The 22,908-nt window shown below is 41.7% G+C and overlaps 1 protein-coding gene across 9 annotated transcripts in view; it reads right to left on the bottom strand.

Moving 5' to 3' along the window:
- USP11 (ubiquitin specific peptidase 11) overlaps positions 1-19,352 on the bottom strand; it is a 29,033-nt gene extending 9,681 nt beyond the window's left edge. For 3 of the 9 annotated variants that reach the window (XM_036907427.2, XM_036907429.2, XM_036907431.2), the window contains exon 1: positions 19,171-19,350. In XM_036907427.2, coding sequence (XP_036763322.2) covers positions 19,171-19,304 — 134 coding nt within the window. In that variant the 5' untranslated portion in view covers positions 19,305-19,350. Of the gene's footprint in view, positions 1-18,523; positions 18,901-19,170 lie in introns of those variants that run through there. The other 6 variants (XM_036907426.2, XM_057496086.1, XM_036907432.2 and 3 more) reach the window with 4 other exon arrangements.
- Positions 19,353-22,908: the final 3,556 nt, after the last annotated feature.

The following is a 22,908-nucleotide window of genomic DNA, read 5'->3' as shown; positions in this document are numbered from 1 at the left end:
CCAAACATCCTCCCCTGACAAGGAATATGGGGAGATAGACCTAACCAATCTCCCTGAAAAAGAATTCAACCTAAAGGTCATAACCATGCTGATGGAGATGCAGAGAAATATGCAAGAGCTAAGGATTGACGTCCAGAAGGAGATTACAGAAATGAAACAATCTCTGGAAGGATTTATAAGCAGAATGGATAAGATGCAAGAGGCCATTGATGGAAGAGAAAAGCAGAGAACAGGAATGCATAGAAGCTGACACAGAAAGAGATAAAAGGATCTCCAGGAATGAATCAATATTAAGAGAACTGTGTGACCAATCCAAACAGAACAATATTCGCATTACAGGGGTACCAGAAGAAGAAGAGAGAGAAAAAGGGATAGAAAGTGTATTTGAAGAAATAATTGCTGAAAACTTAACCAAACTGGGGGAGGAAATAATCGTTCAGACCACGGAAGTATACAGAACTCCCAACAGAAGGGACCCATGGAGGACAACACCAAGACGCATAATAATTAAAATGGCAAAGATCAAGGAAAAGGAGAGAGTTTTAAAGGCAGCTAGAGAGAAAAAAAAGGTCACCTACAAAGGAAAACCCATCAGGCTATCATCAGACTTCTCAACATAAAACTTACAGGCCAGAAGAGAATGGCATGATACATTTAACGCAATGAAACAGAAGGGCCTTGAACCAAGGATACTGTATCCAGCATGATTATTATTTAAATATGAAGGAGGGATTAAACAATTAACAGACAAACAAAAGTTGCGGGAATTTGCCTCCCACAAACCACCTCTACAGGGTATTTTAGAGGAACTGTTCTAGACGGGAGCACTCCTAAGGCTAAACAGATGTCACCAGAGAAAATAAAATCACAGCAAAGAAAGCAGACCAACCAAATACTAACTAAAGGCAAAAAATAAAATCAACTACCCACAAAAGCAGTTAAAGAAAACACAAAAAAGCACAGAATAAAACACTCAACATATAAAGAATGGAGGAGGAAGAATAAGAAGGAAGAGAAATAAAGAATCACCGGTGTTTATAATAGCTCAATTAGCGATTTAAGTTAGGCAGTAAGATACTGAAGAAGCTAACCCTGAACCTTTGGTAACCACGAATCTAAAGCCTGCAATGGCAATAAGTACATACCTTTCAATAATACCCTAAATGTAAACGGACTGAATGTACAAATCAAAAGACACAGAGTAATACAATGGATAAAAAAGCAAGACCCACCTATATGCTGCTTGTAAGAGACCCACCTCAAACCCAAAGACATGCACAGACTAAAAGTCAAGGGATGGAAAAAGATATTTCGTGCAAACAACAAAGAGAAGAAAGCAGGTGTTGCAGTACTAGTATCAGACAAAATAGACTTCAAAACGAAGAACAGTATCAAGAGATAAAGAAGGACATTACATAATGATAAAGGGCTCAGTCCAACAAGAGGATATAACCATTATAGATATATATGCACCCAACACAGGAGCAATAGCATATGCGAAACAAATACTAACAGAACTAAAGGAGGAAATAGAATGCAATGCATTCATTTTAGGAGACTTCAACACACCACTCACTCTAAAGGATAGATCCACCAGACAGAAAATAAGTAAGGACACAGAGGCACTGAACAACACACTAGAAGAGATGGACCTAATAGACATCTATAGAACTCTACTCCCAAAAGGAACAGGATACACATTGTTCTCAAGTGCACATGGAACATTCTCCAGAATAGACCACATACTAGGCCACAAAAAGAGCCTCAGTAAATTCAAAAAGATTGAAATCCTACCAACTAACTTTTCAGACCACAAAGGTATAAAACTAGAAATAAATTGTACAAAGAAAGCAAAAAGGCTCACAAACACATGGAGGCTTAACAACATGCTCCTAAAAAATCAATGGATCAACGACCAAATTAAAATGGAGATCCAGCAATATATGGAAACAAAGGACAACAACAACACAAAGCCCCAACGTCTGTGGGACGCAGCGAAAGCAGTCTTAAGACGAAAGTATATAGCAATGCAGGCATATTTAAAGAGGGAAGAACAATCCCAAATGAATAGTCTGATGTCACAATTATAGAAATTGGAAAAAAGAAGAACAAATGAGGCTTAAAGTCAGCAGGAGGGACATAATAAAGATCAGAGAAGAAATAAATAAAATTGAGAAGAATAAAACAATAGAAAAAAATCACTGAAACCAAGAGCTGGTTATTTGAGAAAATAAACAAAATAGATAAGCCTCTAGCCAGACTTATTAAGAGAAAGAGAGAATCAATACACATGAACAGAATCAGAAACGAGAAAGGAAACATCACAACGGACCCCATAGAAATACAAAGAATTATTAGAGAATACTATTGAAACCTAAATGCTAACAAGCTGGAAAACCTAGAAGAAATGGACAACTTCTTAGAAAAATACAACCTTCCAAGACTGACCGAGGAAGAAACACAAAATCTAAACAAACCAATTACCAGCAAAGAAATTGAAGCGGTAATCAAAAACTACTCAGGAACAAAACCCCCAGGCCAGATGGATTTACCTCGGAATTTTATCAGACATACAGAGAAGACATAATACCCATTCTCCTTAAAGTTTTCCAAAAAATAGAAGAGTTGGGAATACTCCCAAACTCATTCTATGAAGCCAACATTACCCTAATACCAAAACCAGGCAAAGACCCCACCAAAAAAGAAAATTACAGGCCAATATCCCTGATGAACGTAGATGCAAAAATATTCAACAAAATATTAGCAAACCGAATTCAAAAATACATCAAAAGGATCATACACCATGACCAAGTGGGATTCATCCTAGGGATGCAAGGATGGTACAACATTCGAAAATCCATCAACATCATCCAACACATAAACAAAAAGAAAGACAAAAACCACATGATCATCTCCATAGATGCTGAAAAAGCATTCGACAAAATTCAACATCCATTCATGATGAAAACTCTCAGCAAAATGGGTATACATGGAAAGTACCTCAACATAATAAAGGCCATATATGATAAGCCCACAGCCAACATCATACTGAACAGTAAAAAGCTGAAAGCTTATAAATAAGTAACCGGGATGTAATGTATAGCATAAGGAATATAGTCAAGATATTGTAACAGCTTGGTAGGGTGATAGCTGGAACCTAGAATTATGTATATAAATGTTTTACCACTGTGTTGTACAGTTGAAACTAATGTAATGTAATACTGTGCGTCAACTACCCTTCAATAAAAAATAATTATTTAAAAAAAAAAAAAAGCTGAAAGCTTTTCCTCTGAGATCGGAAACAAGATAGGGAGGCCCACTCTCCCCACTGTTATTCAACATAGTACTGGAGGTCCTAGCCACGGCAATTACACAAAACAAAGAAATACAACCAATCCAAATTGGTTAAGAAGAAGTTAAGCTGTCACTATTTGCAGATGACATGATACTGCACATAAAATAACCTAAAGACTCCACTCTAAAACTACTAGAACTAATATCAGAATTCAGCAAAGTTGCAGGATACAAAATTCACACACAGAAATCTGTGGCTTTCCTATACACTAACAATGAACCAATAGAAAGAGAAATCAGGGAAACAATTCCATTTACAATTGCATCAAAAAGAATAAAATACCTAGGAATAAACCTAACCAAGGAAGTGAAAGACCTATACCCTGAAAACTATAAGACACTCTTAAGAGAAATTAAAGAGGACACTAACAAATGGAAACACATCCCATGCTCTTGGCTAGGAAGAATTAATATGGTCAAAATGGCCATCCTGCCCAAAGCAATATACAGATTTGATGCAGTCACTATCAAATTACCAACAACATTCTTCAAGGAACTGGAACAAATAGTTCAAAAATTCATATGGAAACACCAAAGACCCCGAATAGCCAAAGCAATCCTGAGAAGGAAGAATAAAGTGGGAGGGATCTCACTCCCCAACTTCAAGCTCTACTGCAAAGCCACAGTAATCAAGACAATTTGGTACTGGCACAAGAACAGAGCCACATACCAGTGGAACAGTAAAGAGACTTCAGACATTAACCCAAACATATATGGTCAATTAATATACAATAAAGGAGCCATGGACATACAATGGGGAAATGACAGTCTCTTCAACAGATGGTGCTGGCAAAACTGGACAGCTACATGTAAGAGAATGAAACTGGATCATTGTTTAACCCCATACACAAAAGTAAATTCGAAATGGATCAAAGATCTGAATGTAAGTCATGAAACCATAAAACTCCTAGAAAAAAACATAGGAAAAAATCTCTTGGACATGAGTGACTTCTTCATGAACCTATCTCCCCGGGCAAGGGAAACAAAGGCAAAAATGAACAAGTGGAACTATATCAAGCTGAAAAGCTTCTGTACAGCAAAGGACACCATCAATAGAACAAAAAGCTACCCTACAGTATGGGAGAATATATTCTTTTTTTTTTTTTTTTTTTTTAATTATTTTTTATTGAAGGGTAGTTGACACACAGTATTACATTACATGAGTTTCAAGTGTACAACACAGTGGTAGAACATTTATATACATAATTCTAGGTTCCAGCTATCACCCTACCAGGCTGTTACAATATCTTGACTATATTCCTTATGCTATACCTTACATCCCGGTTACTAATTTATTTTACCATTGGAAGTCTGTCCTTTTTTTTTTTTTTTTTTGTGAGGGCATCTCTCATATTTATTGATCAAATGGTTGTTAACGACAATAAAATGCTGTATAGGGGAGTCAATGCTCAATGCACAATCATTATTCCACCCCAAGCCTAATTTTTGTCAGTCTCCAATCTTCTGAGGCATAACAAACAAGTTTTTACATGTAGAACAAATTCTTACATAATGAATAAGTTACATAGTGAACAGTACAAGGGCAGTCATCACAGAAACTTTCGGTTTTGCTCATGCATTATGAACTCTAAACAGTCAGTTCAAATATGAATACTCATTTGGTTTTTATACTTGATTTATATGTGGATACCACATTTCTCTCTTTATTATTATTATTTTTAATAAAATGCTGAAGTGGTAGGTAGATACAAGATAAAGGTAGAAAACATAGTTTAGTGTTGTAAGAGAGCACATGTAGATGATCAGGTGTGTGCCTGTAGACTATGTGTTAATCCAAGCTAGACCAGGGCAATAAAACATCCACGTATGCAGAAGATTTCTCTCAGAATGGGGGGGTGAGGTTCTAAGCCTCACCTCTGTTGATCCCCAATTTCTCACCTGATGGCCCCCCTGCGACTGTGCCTGTCTTAGGTTGTTCCTCCCTTGAGGAATCTTACCCGTCTCTGGCTAACCAGTCATCTTCCGGGGCCATACAGGGAAATGTGAAGTTGGTAAGTGAGAGAGAAGCCTTATTGTTTGAAAAAGTTAGCTTTTTACTTCTTTGCATATTTATGCCCTGTGGCTTCTATGCCCAGCATTTGTCTTGAGGTATCTTTACCACTTGGAAGAATTATGATACTCGGTAAATTTGATATGAGGCACGAATTCTATTTAAGGGTTGTAATTAGGAAGGAAGAAGAAAAGCTATAGAAGTAGCAGGCGGAAGAAAACATGGGAAGATTGATTATTTCTTTGATATATCTTCTTGTAGAGTAACTTCAGCATGTATAGGTTTTAAGCTACTACTTAAATTGCACACACACATTAACATAATAGGAGTATAGTTACATAACCAAAGCATATCTGTAATTACCAGCCATCTGCAGTGAAACCAAGAAAACCAGTTAGGCACCTTAGGCATTTGTGAAAACTTATCTATGATATGGTGGATATTGTCCAAATGAACTTGAACAGTCTGAGAGAAATCAGACAAATTAAAACAACCCATTCCTGGGGACTGTTCACATGCCATATGCTCTTTTAACAATAAATAGTTTGTAGTTGTAAGACTTTGGAGCGCTACAATTTGCACTTCTCCAAATTCTTGGTTGAGTTCCAACAGTATAGATCCAGTCCAATTTTGTTGTTTTACTGTATGCACAGGCCAGCTTAGATATCTCCTTCCTCATTCCCATGGCAGGTCCAGGAACTGGTGGGATGAGTGCATCTACAGCTGTAGCAGTGCGTGGATCTTTGTTGGGGTTTTTTGATGATCATCTTCTGGCATGAGTCTTCCAGAGGGTGCAGATGTTGGAAGTTCTTTTTCATATCGTATCTTAGTTCATTTTCGGGGTAGCCCAATTAGGCTTTGATCCTCTGTATAAATACAAACAGACCCTTTGCCTACACTTTTATATGCCCTTTATACCCTTGTGTAGAACTCGTTGGAGGTTACCACACAGGAACTGCCCTTTTTTTTTTTTCTTTTTTGCTATCACTAATCTACACTTACATGACGAATATTATGTTTACTAGGCTCTCCCCTATACCAGGTCTCCCCTATAAACCCCTTTACAGTCACTGTCCATCAGCATAGCAAAATGTTGTAGAATCACTACTTGCCTTCTCTGTGTTGTACAGCCCTCCCTTTTCTCCTACCTCCCCATGCATGTTAATCTTAATACCCCCCTACTTCTCCCCCCCTTATCCCTCCCTACCCACCCATCCTCCCCAATCCCTTTCCCTTTGGTACCTGTTAGTCCATTCTTGAGTTCTGTGATTCTGCTGCTGTTTTGTTCCTTCAGTTTTTCCTTTGTTCTTATATTCCACAGATAAGTGAAATCATTTGGTATTTCTCTTTCTCCGCTTGGCTTGTTTCACTGAGCATAATACCCTCCAGCTCCATCCATGTTGCTGCAAATGATTGGATTTGCCCTTTTCTTATAGCTGAGTAGTATTCCATTGTGTATATGTACCACATCTTCTTTATCCATTCATCTATTGATGGACATTTAGGTTGCTTCCAATTCTTGGCTATTGTAAATAGTGCTGCAATAAACATAGGGGTGCATCTGTCTTTCTCAAACTTGATTGCTGCATTCTTAGGGTAAATTCCTAGGAGTGGAATTCCTGGGTCAAATGGTAAGTCTGTTTTGAGCATTTTGATGTACCTCCATACTGCTTTCCACAATGGTTGAACTAACTTACATTCCCACCAGCAGTGTAGGAGGGTTCCCCTTTCTCCACAGCCTCGACAATATTTGTTGTTGTTTGTCTTTTGGATGGCAGCCATCCTTACTGGTGTGAGGTGATACCTCATTGTAGTTTTAATTTGCATTTCTCTGATAATTAGCGATGTGGAGCATCTTTTCATGTGTCTGTTGGCCATCTGTATTTCTTTTTTGGAGAACTGTCTGTTCAGTTCCTCTGCCCATTTTTTAATTGGGTTATTTGTTTTTTGTTTGTTGAGGCGTGAGAGCTCCTTATATATTCTGGACGTCAAGCCTTTATCGGATGTGTCATTTTCAAATATATTCTCCCATACTGTAGGGATCCTTCTTGTTCTATTGATGGTGTCTTTTGCTGTACAGAAGCTTTTCAGCTTAATATAGTCCCACTTGTTCATTTTTGCTGTTGTTTTCCTTGCCCGGGGAGATATGTTCAAGAAGAGGTCACTCATGTTTATGTCTAAGAGGTTTTCGCCTATGTTTTCTTCCAAGAGTTTAATGGTTTCATGGCTTACATTCAGGTCTTTGATCCATTTTGAGTTTACTTTTGTATATGGGGTTAGACAATGGTCCAGTTTCATTCTCCTACATGTAGTTGTCCAGTTTTGCCAGCACCACCTGTTGAAGAGACTGTCATTTCGCCATTGTATGTCCATGGCTCCTTTATCAAATATTAATTGACCATATATGTCTGGGTTAATGTCTGGATTCTCTAGTCTGTTCCATTGGTCTGTGGCTCTGCTCTTGTGCCAGTACCAAATTGTCTTGATTACTATGGCTTTATAGTAGAGCTTGAAGTTGGGGAGTGAGATCCCCCCTACTTTATTCTTCTTTCTCAGGATTGCTTTGGCTATTCGGGGTCTTTGGTGTTTCCATATGAATTTTTGAATTATTTGTTCCAGTTCATTGAAGAATGTTGCTGGTAGTTTCATAGGGATTGCATCAAATCTGTATATTGCTTTGGGCAGGATGGCCATTTTGACGATATTAATTCTTCCTAGCCACGAGCATGGGATGAGTTTCCATCTGTTAGTGTCCCCTTTAATTTCTCTTAAGAGTGACTTGTAGTTTTCAGAGTATAAGTCTTTCACTTCTTTGGTTAGGTTTATTCCTAGGTATTTTATTTTTTTGATGCAATTGTGAATGGAGTTGTTTTCCTGATTTCTCTCTCTGTTGGTTCATTGTTAGTATATAGGAAAGCCACAGATTTCTGTGTGTTGATTTTGTATCCTGCAACTTTGCTGTATTCCGATATCAGTTCTAGTAGTTTTGGGGTGGAGTCTTTAGGGTTTTTTATGTACAGTATCATGTCATCTGCAAATAGTGACAGTTTAACTTATTCTTTACCAATCTGGATTCCTTGTATTTCTTTATTTTGTCTGATTGCCGTGGCTAGGACCTCCAGTACTATGTTAAATAACAGTGGAGAGAGTGGGCATCCCTGTCTAGTTCCCGATCTCAGAGGAAATGCTTTCAGCTTCTCGCTGTTCAATATAATGTTGGCTGTGGGTTTATCATAGATGGCCTTTATTATGTTGAGGTACTTGCCCTCTATTCCCATTTTGCTGAGAGTTTTTAACATGAATGGATGTTGAACTTTGTCAAATGCTTTTTCAGCATCTATGGAGATGATCATGTGGTTTTTGTCTTTCTTTTTGTTGATGTGGTGGATGATGTTGATGGACTTTCGAATGTTGTACCATCCTTGCATCCCTGGAATGAATCCCACTTGGTCATGGTGTATGATCCTTTTGATGTATTTTTAAATTCGGTTTGCTAATATTTTGTTGAGTATTTTTGCATCTACGTTCATCAGGGATATTGGTCTGTAGTTTTCTTTTTTGGTGGGGTCTTTGCCTGGTTTTGGTATTAGGGTGATGTTAGGTTCATAGAATGAGTTTGGGAGTATCCCCTCCTCCTCTATTTTTTGGAAAACTTTAAGGAGAATGGGTATTATGTCTTCCCTGTATGTCTGATAAAATTCCAAGGTAAATCCATCTGGCCCGGGGGTTTTGTTCTTTGGTAGTTTTTTGATTACTGCTTCAATTTCGTTGCTGGTAATTGCTCTGTTTAGATTTTCTGTTTCTTCCTGGGTCAATCTTGGAAGGTTGTATTTTTCTAGGAAGTTGTCCATTTCTCCTAGGTTTCCCAGCTTGTTAGCATATAGGTTTTCATAGTATTCTCCAATAATTCTTTGTATTTCTGTGGGGTCCATCGTGATTTTTCCTTTCTCGTTTCTGATCATGTTGATTTGTGTTGACTCTTTTTCCTCTTAATAAGTCTGGCTAGAGGCTTATCTATTTTGTTTATTTTCTCGAAGAATCAGCTCTTGGTTTCATTGATTTTTGCTATTGTTTTATTCTTCTCAATTTTATTTATTTCTTCTCTGATCTTTATTATGTCCCTCCTTCTGCTGACCTTAGGCCTCATCTGTTCTTCTTTTTCCAATTTCGATAATTGTGACATTAGACCATTCATTTGGGATTGCTCTTCCTTTTTTAAATATGCTTGGATTGCTATATACTTTCGTCTTAAGACTGCTTTTGCTGTGTCCCACAGAAGTTGGGGCTTAGTGTTGTTGTTGTCATTTGTTTCCATATATTGCTGGATCTCCATTTTGATTTGGTCATTGATCCATTGATTATTTAGGAGCGTGTTGTTAAGCCTCCATGTGTTTGTGAGCCTCTTTGCTTTCTTTGTACAGTTTATTTCTAGTTTTATGCCTTTGTGGTCTGAAAAGTTGGTTGGTAGGATTTCAATCTTTTGGAATTTTCTGAGGCTCTTTTTGTGGCCTAGTATGTGGTCTATTCTGGAGAATGTTCCATGTGCACTTGAGAAGAATGTATATCCCGCTGCTTTTGGATGTAGAGTTCTATAGATGTCTATTAGGTCCATCTGCTCTACTGTGTTGTTCAGTGCTTCCGTGTCCTTACTTATTTTCTGCCCAGTGGATCTATCCTTTGGGGTGAGTGGTGTGTTGAAGTCTCCTAGAATGAATGCATTGCAGTCTATATCCCCCTTTAGTTCTGTTAGTATTTGTTTCACATATGCTGGTGCTCCTGTGTTGGGTGCATATATATTTAGAATGGTTATATCCTCTTGTTTGACTGAGCCCTTTATCATTATGTAGTGTCCTTCTTTATCTCTTGTTACTTTCTTTGTTTTGAAGTCTATTTTGTCTGATATTAGTACTGCAACCCCTGCTTTCTTCTCACTGTTGTTTGCTTGAAATATGTTTTTCCATCCCTTGACTTTTAGTCTGTACATGTCTTTGGGTTTGAGGTGAGTTTCTTGTAAGCAGCATATAGATGGGTCTTGCTTTTTTATCCATTCTGTTACTCTGTGTCTTTTGATTGGTGCATTCAACCCATTAACATTTAGGGTGACTATTGAAAGATATGTACTTATTGCCATTGCAGGCTTTAAATTCGTGGTTACCAAAGGTTCAAGGTTAGCCTCTTTAGTATCTTACTGCCTAACTTAGCTCGCTTATTGAGCTGTTATATACACTGTCTGGAGATTCTTTTCTTCTCTCCCTTCTTGTTCCTCCTCCTCGATTCTTCATATGTTGGGTGTTTTGTGCTGTGCTCTTTCTAGGAGTGCTCCCATCTAGAGCAGTCCCTGTAAGATGTTCTGTAGAGGTGGTTTGTGGAAAGCAAATTCCCTCAGCTTTTGTTTGTCTGGGAATTGTTTAATCCCACCGTCATATTTGAATGATAGTCGTGCTGGATACAGTATCCTTGGTTCAAGGCCCTTCTGTTTCACTGTATTAAATATATCATGCCATTCTCTTCTGGCCTGTAGGGTTTCTGTTGAGAAATCTGACGTTAGCCTGATGGGTTTCCCTTTATAGGTGACCTTTTTCTCTCTAGCTGCCTTTAACACTCTTTCCTTGTCCTTGATCTTTGCCATTTTAATTATTATGTGTCTTGGTGTTGCCCTTCTTGGATCCTTTCTGTTGGGGGTTCTGTGTATTTCCGTGGTCTGTTCGATTACTTCCTCCCCCAGTGTGGGGAAGTTTTCAGCAATTATTTCTTCTAAGATACTTTCCATCTCTTTGCCTCTCTCTTCTTCTTCTGGGACCCCTATAATACGGATATTGCTCCTTTTAGATTGGTCACACAGTTCTCTTAATATTGTTTCATTCCTGGAGATCCTTTTGTCTCTCTCTCTATGTCAGCTTCTATGCGTTCCTGTTCTCTGATTTCAATTCCATCAATGGCCTCTTGCATTCTATCCATTCTGCTTATAAACCCTTCCAGAGTTTGTTTCATTTCTGCGATCTCCTTTCTGGCATCTGTGATCTCTTTCCGGACTTCATCCCATTTTTCTTGCGTATTTCTCTGCATCTCTGTCAGCATGTTTATGATTCTTATTTTGAATTCTTTGTCAGGAAGACTGGTTAGGTCTGTCTCCTTCTCTGGTGTTGTCTCTGTGATCTTTGTCTGCCTGTAGCTTTGCCTTTTCATGGTGATAGGAATAGTCTGCAGAACTGGGACGAGTGACGGCTGGAAGGACTTCCTTTCTTGTTGGTTTGTGGCCCTCCTCTCCTGGGAGAACAGCGGCCTCTAGTGGCTTGTGCTGCGCAGCTGCGCGCAGACAGGGTTTCTGCTTCCTGCCCGGCTGCTATGGAGTTAATCTCCGCTGTTGCTGTGGGCGTGGCCTGGCTCGGGCAGCTACTCCAAAATGGTGGAGTCGCGTTGGAGCAGGAGCTGCTGGGAGGCTATTTATCTCCGTAAGGGGCCTCCCTGCTCCCTGCAGCCCAGGGGTTAGGGTGCCCAGAGATCCCGGATTCCCTACCTCTGGATTAAGTGGCCCGCCCTGCCCCTTTAAGACTTCCAAAAAGCACCCGCCAAAACAAAACAACGACCACAAAAAAAAACAAGAAAAAAAAATTTTTTTAATTAAAAAAAAAAAAAAAAAAAAAAAATTTTTTAATTAAAAAAAAAAAAAGGTGGTCGTTCGTTTTTCTTTATTCTCCGGTGCCAGCCTCAGGCCTCTGCTCACCGGTCTTTCTGCCCTGTTTCCCTAATATTGGGGTCCCTGTCCCTTTAAGACTTCCAAAAAGCTCTCGCCAAAACAAAGCAGCAAAAAAGCAAAAAAAAAAAAAAATGGTCGCGCGCTTTTCTTATGTCCTCTGTCGCCCAGCCTCCAGTGCCTGCTCACTGTTCTTGCTGCCCTGTTTTCCCAGTATCGAGGGCCCTGCACTCTGGCCCGGATGGCTGGGGCTGGGTGTTCGGCAGCCCTGGGCTCCGTCTCCCTCCCGCTCTGCCTGCTCTTCTCCCGCCGGGAGCTGGGGGGAGGGGCGCTCGGCTCCCGCGGGGCTGGGGCTTGTATCTTACCCCCTTCGCGAGGCGCTGGGTTCTCTCAGGTGTGAATGTGGTCTGGATATTGTCCTGTGTCCTCTGGTCTTTATTCTAGGAAGGGTTGTCTTTGTTATTTTTTCATAGATATATGTTGTTTTGGGAGGAGATTTCCACTGCTCTACTCACGCCGCCATCTTCCGCCCCACCTGGAGAATATATTCTTAAATGACAGATCCAATAAAGGGTTGACATCCAAAATACATAAAGAGCTCATGGACCTCAATAAACAAAAAGCAAATAATCCACCTAAAAAATGGGCAGAGGAGCTGAATAGACAGTTCACTAAAGAAGAAATTCAGATGGGCAACAGACACATGAAAAGATGCTCCACATCGCTAGCCATCAGAGAAATGCAAATTAAAACCACAATGAGATATCACCTCACACCAGTAAGGATGGCTACCATCCAAAAGACAAACAACAACAAATGTTGGCGAGGTTGTGGAGAAAGGGGAACCCTCCTCCACTGCTGGTGGGAATGTAAATTAGTTCAACCATTGTGGAAAGCAGTATGGAGGTTACTCAAAAAGCTCAAAATAGACATACCATTTGACCCAGGAATTCCACACCTAGGAATTTACCCTAAGAATGCAGTAGCCCAGTTTGAAAAAGACTGATGCACCCCCATTTTTATCGCGGCACTATTTATAATAGCCAAGAAATGGAAGCAACCTAAATGTCCATCAGTAGATGAATGGGTATAGAAGATGTGGTACATATACACAATGGAATATTATTCAGCCAAAAGAAGAAAACAAATCCTACCATTTGCAACAACATGGATGGAGTGAGACGGTATTATGCTCAGTGAAATAAGCCAGGCAGAGAAAGACAAGTACCAAATGATTTCACTCATATGTGGAGTATAAGAATAAAGAAAAACTGAAGGAACAAAACAGCAGCAGACTCACAGAACCCAAAAATGGACTAACAGTTACCAAAGGGAAAGGGACTGAGGAGGATGGGTGGGAAGGGAGGGATAAGGGGTGGGGAGGAAGAAAGGGGGTATTACAATTACCATGTATAATTAGCATGTGGGGGGGCATGGGGAGGGCTGTGCAACACAGTGAAGACAAGTAGTGATTCTACGCTGATGGATAGTGACTGTAATGAGGTGTGGGGGGGTACTTGGTGAAGGGGGGAACCTAGTAAACATAATGTTCTTCATGTAATTGTAGATTAATGATAACAAAATTTTAAAAATAATAAATAAAATAAATAAAAACACAATGAAATTTACCATCTGAACCATTTTTAAGCAGATTAGTTCTCTTTTATATGAAAAACTTTTTCGTGTTCTACTAGGTTAAACATTAAGGACTGTTGCAACCTGCCTTTGTAAAATGCCATGAGAAATTCTCAAGTGTGAAAAATACTTGATATATAGTAAATGCTAAATGAATGTTACCTGTTACTGTTTCAACCCCAGGGCTTGGATGTAAAAGCTCACACATGTATCAGACACACAACACACACAGACATACACACACACTATGAATTTCTGACGCATAAAAGGCTGTCCCAAGTAGTAAATACCATTAAATAAACACTTTTTTTTAAATTACAAAATGGTTGAAAAATACGTAACATTGGTTAGTTTTCCAGCAATTTAACCCTAAAAACGGGCTTCTTTAAAATGGCACCTTTCCTTTGTTTATAAAAGGATCTGAGAGGCAAGGGAATGGAGGGACAGAAAAACCTTAGAAGCCTCACAAGTCACCTCAATAGGCAAACATTTGTTTTGTTTTGTTTTTTCTGGCTGCTCTGGCCCCCACAGCCCCTGCATAACAGTCATGCCAAGGACACACGCCCTCCCTGCCCTGGTGGCTCATGCCACAAACTTCCCATCACTCATCTAGAGGGATTCCCCTGCTTACACCTATACCACCTGCTTCATGGCTTTAACTGCCTCCACTGACGGTCAGGAGGTTAATTTATTCAGTAGAGAGCTAATTTACAGTTAATGGGACTTTCAATGCAAAGGGAAGCACTACTCATCTTTTTTGAAGAACAGATTTTACAGGAAACCAACATTAAAATAACCCTTTATAGGGGCAAGCAACCTCCAGACCTGGCTATGACCTGAATTTCTAAAGGCTTCATAGAAGTCTGAAGTTTTACACAACTTTTCACAAAATCTTTCTTTCTTCAATTCAGATGCTTTAAAAAATTTTTAACATCTCTGAAATCAGGATGTCTCCTATCTGTCAGCCCAGGTGGCAGTCATGACAGTTGTTACTGTCTGACGGAAAAGCACCCATATTGTTCTATTTACTCCTAGGTATTCAATATTTTAGATGCTATCATAAATGATATCTTTTAATTTTCTAATTTCTTGTTGCTGGTATATAGAAATACATTTGTACTTCTTCAAATTTGTTAAGATGATAGGAAATATGTGATTTTGGGAAAAAATTACTAAATAGTATTTTCTGTCCTTCAGTTTGCTCTAGTGTCTGGAGAAAAGAAAATTGGTACTTTGGTTAAGTAATGATTTACACAATTGGTTAATTATACTGAGTACAATGATGATTCCCTAGTTGTTTATTAAAAGGCTGTTAGCTTATTCAAATGGTAAATGCAATATTACATTGTTTTAAATGTATTATATCATATATCTGCATAAGCCTAAATATATATAAAAGCAAATAAATAAATCCCTTACTGTAAAAATTATTAAATGAATAGTGTACCAAAGGAGGAAATTGAGCACCTTGAGCCTTTTCTATAAAATGACACTAATTTATACCCAGATTAGAAGTTCCTTTTTGTCACCAAATTATTTTTAATTCTTGGTGCTTTCTGACATCCTCTTAACTCATTTTTAAGAGATTCCTTGCTTAAGAAAAAGTAAGCTCCTAACAATCTTTGTTGTTTATCACCATGCATTGTTACAAAGCTGACTATAAATATTTGTCTTTCCTTCAACTTTTATCTTGTCTTTTCTAACATCTATTCTTGATTTGTCATTCCCAATTCAGGCCCCAAACTCAGAAAAATAACACTGTTAAAATGTTCTTTTATGCCTGAATTATTTCTGGGAGACAACCTAAAAATCTGCTCCTTTGCCCTTTAAAAGGAATGACAATGGGCATCATTATGTTGACCTAAAACGCTCCAAATTGTAAGTAACTTGAAATTTTTATAAACCTGATTTTTTTCAAGCCTGGATTTCTTTATATTTAATATTTAAAAAACCAACAGACCAAAAAGGGTTTATCTTCCTAGCTTAATTATAGTTCATAATATGTAATTAGATATGCTAACATAAATGTTTTTCAATAACTGCCTATATGTCAAGCTAAAAGGCATACTCGTGTTCAAGCAACAGACTGCACAGTTACTGTCTACCAAGAGAATCCCCCTGCAGGATACTGGATTCACAAGCCCTTTTTTCCCTTTTGAAAAGTCTGAACAAACAACTAGGGGTACTAACTCAATCACAAGGGAACTGTCAGAGGCCTGCTGTTTCAGTCTTTCATGAGATCCAGTAGCCAAGACATATCTGTAGTTATAGCAACAATCGTCAATCAAATGTGAAAAATTTCAGTTGCTTTCATTTTAAGGTCTTCATTAAACTTAATGATTCCCTATGCCGTGCAGACTTCTCCACTGAGAAAATCCACCAACATTTCCAGGCTAACCCTTAAACCTTCAACAGAGCACTCCCACATCGCTATCCATCCCACAACACTGAACCGGGGGACACCCTCCCTCCTGCACCGTAACAAAGAACCCCATGCCTGCTTACCTGTTAGGAAACTATCCACACCATGCACAAACTTTCTAGAGGCACCCTCCACTATCACTGATCTAAATATGTTCGTAGATGGTTCAACCTCAAAAAAGAAAACCTGCAAATTGCCAAGGAAGCTATACTACCAGAGAGTTGAGTTTACTCTTAAAATACAAACAGCTCCTAGGAATTAATTCAGTTCAGATGGCCAAATTAATAACTGTCCTCACCCACATCTGCCAGCTGACAAAAGCTAGAAGGTGCAAATACTAATACTGATAATAGGTCTATGATTTGGGGCTTAGTCAGTGACTTCGCAAAGCTTTATAAACACAAATTTCCTGACCACAGCAGTAAACCCCTACAAAATGGATGGCAAATTAAAGAACTGCTTTGTTTGCTCTTACCTATACAGATATGCATTAAAAAATAGTTACAGAAAAACTTTTCACGGTATCATCCACAGTAGCAGAGATAAACTGGCTTCAATATTGAACCAACATTGGTGGGGTAATTTTTATTGACAGAACGTTAATTTTAAAAATTCACATAACATAAAATTAACCATTTTAAAGTGAACAATTCAGTGGCATTTAGTACGCTCACAATGTGGTGCAACCACCACCTCTGTCTAGTTCCAAAACATTTTCAACACCCCAAAAGGAGACCCATACGGGTGGCGTAATTTTAAAGGGTACTGTCATGACAAAGCTGTAAAGGTAGGATGCGCAGGAATCCAATCCCCCAGGCCCCTCTGAACACCTCCAAATGGGCTATAAAAACGTTCCCATTATCGTTTATTCTCAGGATGGATTAAGGCTTTTCCTTGCTGGAGAGCTACAGCGTAATGGTTTAAAAAAAATTGCTTGACTGCGTATTCCCGATTTGGGAAATCTCAACATGATTAAAGAACTGTAACATGGGAAAACCTCAGGTGACAGCATGTGTGAGGGGTTTGAGGAAAGCAAAGCACAATATGGAGGGATGGAGAGAATGAGGGGGAGGGTAATCAGAGATGGGAGAAGAATCAGAGCCGGGGACCAACTTCGTAATCCGAAAGCTTTGTAAGTCATTGTAAGAATTTAAGCATTTACACTGAGTGAGATGGGAAGCTGTTAAAATGTTTTGAGGAATGGACATACCTAATGTTTTTATTAGAATTACCGTGTACAGAAAGGGGGAAATAGTACCTTTACAGTGGAGAAATCGCACAAATACCACCTTCACCAAGCGATCGAGGCCAACATCACCAATGATGTCATGTGGATATACCATGCACCACCTGACGTGATGCTAAGGGCACCTGGTATGCATCCAGTATGATTTCATATATATCCTCCATGAAATGAAAGCTAAGACCACAAACACTATTTAGGAATGCATACAGTGGTCGGAAAATGTTAACGAAATTAAGAATCAGGGTAAGTTTCCCGTGGCACAGAGAGGGAGACTGTAGGATGCCGTAAGGTAATGGTCTGAATTCTTAACCAGGCTGGTGAATTCAGTTTTTTGTTTTATTATTCTTTACATTTTTTATTTTTAAATAGACTCAGGAAAATTGCAGAAAGTATACAAAGAACTCCCGTATGCCCTTCATCCAGATCCCCCAAATTTGACATTTTACCTACTGTTTCTTTAAATATGTTTTTATATATGCTATTTTCCCAGCCATTTGTGAGTAAGCTGCTTACACGATGGTTATTTAACCCCTAGATATTTCTATGTGTATTTCCTAAAAACAAAGGTATTTCCTTTCATAAGCACAATACAATTATCAAAGGCAAGAAATGAGCAGAACCAATATCTAATCTACAGACCTTCCAAATTCCACCATCTTTTACAGCAAAAGAGAGAAAATTAATCTGTTTTAAGTGATTTTTTTCCTGCTCCAGGATCCAATCTAAGATCACAGATTGCATTTAGTTATCACAACTTATTAAATACCATTAATTCCTTCAACCTGGAACAGTTCTTCATCCTTTGTCTTTTACGACCTTGACATTTTTGAAGAGCAAAGGCCGTTTATTTTTATAGAATGTCCAAAGGCCGTTTATTTTTATAGAATGTCCATCAATTTGGGCTACGTGAACGTTTTATGTCATCTTTTTAGGTCTTACGTATTTCGCAACTTAAACGAGATGCAATTCGGCGAGTAAGAAAATGAACCCAGCAATAGTACATTTCAAGCACTAAGTTAGCAAAGAAATCAGTAAAACAAGCTGATTTATCAAGGTACGCATCGACATCTTTTTAAAGCTATTTTCTTCTGATTACAAAAGCACAACAGTACTAAAACAGAAAACAGAGGCAACACCAAAGGCCCCTCCCATGCCAATCACCTGCACTTTCTCCCGTCCTGGGAAGAAGGTCTCCGCCAGAGGCAAAAACCTCGCCGCGTCACAAACTTTGCTCATTCGCAGGCGCCATTTTCTACTACATAGACAGCACCTCCCCTCTGCAGTCCTTTGCTCGGCTTCAGGACACACACCCTCGACGGACGTCACAAGCCTCGTTCCCAGGAGCCAGCTACCTCCCACCGTCCGCAGCCCTTCGGCTCGGATTCCGCTCTCTTGCCGGACGTCACCCGCCCAGCCTCATTCTCAGGCGCTCCGCAGAGCTGCCACGGGCCGCCCTACCTCCAGATGCTACATTTGCTCAAGCCGACCAGGCCACGCGCCCCCGGCCTCCGCCACCTCCCTTCCACGCTCCGAGTTTCACTGCGCAGCCTCGGCCCCACCTCCGCGGTCGCCTCCCCACAGAACCCGCCCCGCCTCTGCCTCTCCGGTGGCCGAGGCCCTCACACAGGCCCCCTCTGTCCCCACGGCGGGCCACTCACAGGCGCTTCCCCGTCTCCTTCACGCTCCGTCCCACAGGCCACTCCCCCCCACTCCCGGCGGTTCGGTGGACCTCTGCCGTGAAGGCTGCCATCCTTGCCATCGCCCCCACCGTTCCCTCAGCTGAGGTACCGCTTGCAGCCCTGCCTCACCAGCTTTCGCCGACCCGCAGTGGACGCTCTCGCCCAGTCTCGCCGTTCTCGATCTGGCGCCGCTGGCTGTCCAAGCCCGGCATTGCTTTGCACTGTGGCTGTCGGTACAGTGCCGCAGCTGAGACCTCCGCCATCGCCGTTCGCCCTAGTCTCACAGCCACCGCAGCTGGAGCTATGAAGAGGCCCCTCAACGGCCACTTCCGGATTCTGGTACCGGAAACGGAAACCGAGCCCCCCAAACAGACGGGCGGTGGCTGCTGCCATCTTGAAAATCGACCCCACGCTCGGATGCGCCTCAGGGATAGGCGGCCATCCGAGCGTGGGCAGTGATCTTTGAGACCAGTTGGCAGGGTAAAACTTCTAGCTAGGAACTGGAGAGAGAAAGGTGCCTGGTAGGATTCTGCCATGTCGAGTCAGGGTAGGCAGTTGTATGGACGGTGGAGGCAGAGGTCCCCGAGGTGGATGAGGACATTGGGAGAGTGCTCAGGGACACAAAAGGGTTCCGGGTCCTTTTGGTCCCATACTGTGAGGGGACCGTGAGTCCCCAGCCTGGGAGATGCGTATTTGTTAGCCTGACCAGAATGCCTTTCCTTCAGTGCACTACCCTTCTCCATCAAAACCTAACGCAAAGAGGTCACCACAACCAGAGTGCCACCCAGGCCTGCGGGCCCCTTCCGCGCCAGAACTAGATTCTCTCGACAAACGTGTTGCAGGCAAATCAGTCCCAGGCCCTGTGTATTTGCTGGAGTTACAGCAATGATAACTAGTAAACAGTTGGCCCAGGTTAAGTACTATATTCCCGGTAAATAGTACCCTTAGGCGGCAGATAAATAATCACTGTCGCCTATGGGCAACAATAGGCCAAGCTGAGGACTAGAAACGTTAATTCCCTTTGCACCAGCTAGTGCTTGGCACTTGGGAATTCTGGTTCCAGAGCTGTAACCTTAAAACACCAGACCAGACATTCTTCAAAGTGATCCTAGGCTTTCTACTGATTCAGGAGACCCTATCGGGGGGTTCACAAAGTCAAAACTATTTTCACAACAATTTTTATTGCCATTCTCTCTTGCATATGCGATGGAATTTTCCAGAGGCTACACAAGCAAAAGTTCTTTGGACGTCCTCAATTTTTAAGCATATAAAGGGATCCTAACTCCAAAAGTTTGAGAACCATTGCACTAGACCAGGATTTCTCAACCTAGACACTACTGACATTTCCCTTGTGGGAAGCACTGTAGGATATTTGGCTGCATCCCTGGCTTCTACCCATTACATACCAGTTTTCAGTTAACCTCTGCAGGGCAGGGACTGTCTTTATTACCGTGATTCTAGCCCCTAGCCCAGCCCTGGCACAATGGAGGGGTCACAACTCAGTTGCGTAAACTGAGGGAAAGGAGCAGCCCTTTCACCTGCGGGTCCCCAAAGTGGCACTTGTGTCTGGCACATGGCAGATAGACACTACTCCATTGAATCTTGTCACTTTCTGAATCAACTCTCCCTCCCCATTTATGTGGGCAGTCTCCTTACAACCCAACAAGAGGCCTCCCTCCGTAGGCCTAGACTTGGTTTGGTTTCTCCACTTCCAAGGCCAACCTCCACCCACACCAATGACCCGACCACTTCCCAGAGCAGTTGGGTGAATTCTAGCCCTTCTATTGTCTAGCCTGGCAATCTCATCCCCCTTTGCAAGGTCTTCATGTTCCCAGCCTCCCTCGCTGCCAGAAGTGGCCATATCAATCTTATTCTAGCCAAGGGATGGCACAGGAAGTCTGCTGAGGAGCTAGTGGAAGGTTTTGGCCTGTTACAAGCAGACAGGGCATTCTATTTGCCATGCTTATTTACCCATCTCTGGGGACATGCAGCCATCATGGGACCATAAGGCTGCAAGCTATCACCAAAGTGCTTGCAAGGACACAGTGGAATGATGTGACGTCCCTACACCACGACTGCACTTCAGTAACCAGCCACTTAGTTAGGCTTGCCGTTACCCACATAGCTTGCTTGGTACCACCCAGCCCCCCTCTTCTGCCTGAGGTCTATCCTTAGCTTTGCCTAAGATAGTGGGACAGGGCCTAGAATTCCCAGAAAAAAGGAAATCAAAGCCTTGACTATCCTCACACCTGAGGCCATGTCTCAGGCTGTGCCACCTCATCTCTGGCCTCTCACAAATCATTGCATCCTTCCCAGGGTCATCTCACCCATGCCCATGGATTCCATTACTTCCAAGACACTAGTAATCCAAACCTGCAGTTCCACCGATGGCCCCACTCCAGAAATCAATCTACATATGAAAGGATTCCCCTACCTATTCAGTGGTCTAAAACCTACCCTCTTCTCATAATCCCTAACTGGCCTGCCTCATGGTGTTCCAATCAGACATATCAGTCCTGCGGGTCCTCTCTGCCTCACCTCCCCACCTGGTTTTATTGGGCCTTTCAAGTATCTTTCAAACAGCCTCTCTACACACATCTCCATCTTCTATCTGGACTCCTCATATTCTTGGGTAAATGTAACTCCGCTCTCTGCTTCTTAGCCCATCCTCTATTCAGCCTGCCCTGCCTGCTTCAACTAGATGTTCCACCGTTTCATGTGCAGCCCCTCAGATGCCTTTTTCATAGTTGAAACATGTCCCTGGATCACTCCCAGTGCTCTTCTAGATAATGGGGACAAGGTATGAATTCTCCAAGGTCCCAGTACTCACCCTGGGTGGAGCCCACCCCCACCCCTGCAGGGATTTGGAATCAGGTTTTTCACTTTAGACTTTTTAATATTTTATACAGCGATTATGGTGCATTCAGGAATGCAACCCCCCAAACCCCATTTGAGGGCCCCAAGGTTTAGAGTGGCAGAAGGGGAGGTAACCATCCATCTGGGACTGACCCCAGAGACTGTCCCTGCCCTGCCTCACCCTTCCCTGGGGGGTAGGGGGTAAGGACTGGGCATAACACCCCTCTGCCCCTACTTGTGCACATATAAACACTATGGCTCCTTGCTGAGTTGGTCAGTTCCTGGCAGGGCCCCTACTCAACAGCATCAAGTGGGATGGGGGCAGAAGGGCTGGGCGAGGGAGACCCTGAGAAGGAAGGAGGCCCCAGCTATGGGACTGCAGGAGGGAAAGAGTGGGGACACCCCAACCTATCCATCTCCCAGAATGTCTCAGGTAGTTCCCAGGTCCCCCTGTGGCTAGGGATGGCAGGAGAGGGTAGGAAGGCAAGTGGTCTAGGCATGCTTTCCCTCAGCCAACCCTAGGATCTGGTAATGGTCAGGGGTCTCAATAGGGGCTGTGTCCCTGGCCCTGGAAAGGCTGGGAGCGGGGCTTCATTGCACAAAATACTGTGGGAGGGCCACACGTAGTGGGTGGGACCCAGCCAGTCTGTATACAGAGATACTGCATTTAAAAAATGAAAACTGCATTTAAAATAATTAAAAAACAATGAAACAAACCCCCAAAAAAGGCCCACAGAACATGAGGCAGGTGGGGCAGGCAGGAAAGCAGGCAGGGGAAACCTCAGACCCAAGGCATCACACATCTTGTCTGAATCAAGATCCCCAGCCTGGGCTAGCTCCAGACCCCTGGCTGACCGTGGGATAGTGGTCCTGGGGGAGAGTATGAGGGGTAGGGGTATAGGCCTGGCCTCAGTGTGGGAGGCTGGCACGGCCATGCTGTCTGCCGGCAACTACCAAAACAGAGAGAGAGAGAGAGACAGACAGACAGACAGACAGACAGACAAACCAGGC

The sequence above is a fragment of the Manis pentadactyla genome, chromosome X (genome assembly GCF_030020395.1).
Source record: "Manis pentadactyla isolate mManPen7 chromosome X, mManPen7.hap1, whole genome shotgun sequence".
NCBI classification, from domain to species: Eukaryota; Metazoa; Chordata; class Mammalia; order Pholidota; family Manidae; genus Manis; species Manis pentadactyla.
This window is presented reverse-complemented; position numbering and strand designations above follow the sequence as displayed.